General features: G+C 39.2%; 1 protein-coding gene across 1 annotated transcript; it reads right to left on the minus strand.

Annotated features, from left to right (window-relative positions):
- Positions 1–333: 333 nt before the first annotated feature.
- On the minus strand, positions 334–1,821 carry LOC149157857 (protein PLANT CADMIUM RESISTANCE 7-like). The gene is made up of 4 exons (XM_089437667.1): positions 1,281–1,821; positions 1,091–1,162; positions 768–980; positions 334–681 (listed from the first exon to the last, which is right to left on the minus strand). Exons 1-4 carry the CDS (start codon positions 1,513–1,515, stop codon positions 590–592), a joined length of 612 nt encoding a protein of 203 aa, XP_089293793.1. The 5' UTR covers positions 1,516–1,821; the 3' UTR covers positions 334–589.
- Between the last annotated feature and the right edge of the window lie 389 nt (positions 1,822–2,210).

Genomic DNA, 2,210 nt, shown 5'->3' on the forward strand with positions numbered 1-2,210 from the left:
TCTAATACAAAATCATAATTGGCCATACACAACCATCAGCAAGAAGTAACCTCTTGCAACCTGTGTTTGGATTTGTTAACAAGTTTAACCATTAAAAGTTTTGGAGTTGTTGATCATAATTGGGAAATTATTTTTGTGAAATATTGATTTGTGTTGTTTAAATTAGGTTTCTCACTGCATATATGAATTCAGCATGCTAAAAACCCCATAAAACTAGTGGATTATGGAGAGTTGCCAACTCAAACTTGTGATAACAGAACAGAATTTTAAACAAATTAAAACAGAAAATAAAGCAGAAAAACTTCAAAATACCAACATAAAGCTGTATAACAATTTAATGTTATAAACCATTCACACGCCTTCAAGCTTATTATTATTATAAATAAAATCGTAAAGAATCGACAAAATAAAATCGTAAAGAGTCTACAAAACCCAGGTTCATACATTTCCCAGTTCGGTTTATTTCGAATTAATCACAGAGTGCAACTGAGACAATTCAAAACTTAGCTATATATTTAAACACCATATCCATGGATGGCTGGGATAGTATCATTTATTTGCTGTAGCATCAAATAAATGATATCATCACCTATTTGTTCATAGCTTGACCCATAGGGGGCGCTGTCGCAAACCTTCCCTGGGATGCTGATTGATTCTGCTTGGCCAGATTTCCCATCCACCCTGCGTGTTCAGATCCATATTTCCAACATAAGAAACAATAAATCCAAGTCACCATGAACTGTGGAAACTAATAGAAGATCACTTACCGAGAGAGGGATCAAAGCCTCTGTTCTGGAGCTCTCTGTATTCCTGGCTCAGAGCACAACACTCGCAACAAAAGTGAACAAGGCAGTCTCCACAAGGCTTTTCTTCCAAATTGAATTTGTCTCGCAGCTTCTTTCTGTACAAACACGAATAACAGCAGGCGCAGCCCGTAAAATAGAGTAGCACACCGTACAGAGCTCCACTAACGCCGCAAGCTGCAAAGGAAGTAGACAAAATGAAAACATGAAGAAAGAAGAAAATAGCCCAATTGTCAGAATCATATTTTCGTTTAAACTAATGGAAGAATAAATTAATTACTACTTACATGTAGTACCGCTATCGGCTATTTCGGCAATCTGGCCGAAGGCGATGCAGGGGCAGCAACATGTGAGACAACCTGCAATAGTCATTCATTCAGGTAATAAGTAAATACTTACCATTCAATAACTAAATACTTACCATTCAATAAATCATATAACAATTGTGATAGAGGTAAGAAAAGAAAATAAACTTACAACTGCTGCAATCTTCACCGCAGCCACAGAGTCCAGTGGTCCATGCGGAGGGATGTCCGCCCCGCTGCTGCTGAAGAGGCATTTGAGGGTAATTATTAGTATTATTATGTGCATCATAAGCCGGAACACCAACAGCTGCTGCAGGTTGCGGATACCCATGAATTGGGTGGGAAGGATTGTGATAATTATGAGATCCACCTGCATGCTTAGGCTGTTCATCAACGGAGGGATACATTCTTTCTTTCTTTCTTTTCTGAATTGAATTGAGTTGAGTTGCAGGGAAAAGAAACTCAACGCTAAACTACTCCTCTTCTGCTCCTTATCGCTTACACCTCAGGGTTTTTAATTGCAGTCAAAACACTCTCAGCGTTTCACGACCTCCTTCTCCTCGTTCTGTTACTCATTCGTTGCGCGTCCGGCTTCTTAAATAAATTCACAGATCATAGCATCCTGGTTTGGACACGCGTACGGAGACCGGATCCACAGGATAACTTTTGAATTCTTGGCTTCTCTGCGTTGAAATTTCACGCGGAGATGGGCGCTCTGCACGTTGGTTTATAAGTTGAGGGAAAAACGTGTTTAAGTGGGTTACGCGGCAGCCGCGACTCGTTCTTTCAGTAGTCATCCAAATTTAATAACCAGGAAGCGTGGAAAATTTGACAGCAAGCTATAAGTACCTCCCAAATTTGACTCATTGTAAACAATAACAGGGATTTCTGATCGCCAAATTTGACTCATTCTTCTAACTCTTATCATTTTGAATTTGAATTTCACTGGAAGTCAATTATGGACTTGGAATACTTTTCATGTTGAACGAAAATCAGATGCAAGCGAAACCCAGGACGATATATAAGATTCATATGGAATGAAAACCAGATGCAAGCTAAACCCAGGACGATATATACTATTATGATGAGAGAGCCCGTGAGC

This window comes from Pinus tabuliformis, chromosome 5_2, assembly GCF_031772625.1.
Source record: "Pinus tabuliformis cultivar Carrire ecotype Pingquan chromosome 5_2, CPIR1, whole genome shotgun sequence".
In the NCBI taxonomy this organism is placed as follows: domain Eukaryota; kingdom Viridiplantae; phylum Streptophyta; class Pinopsida; order Pinales; family Pinaceae; genus Pinus; species Pinus tabuliformis.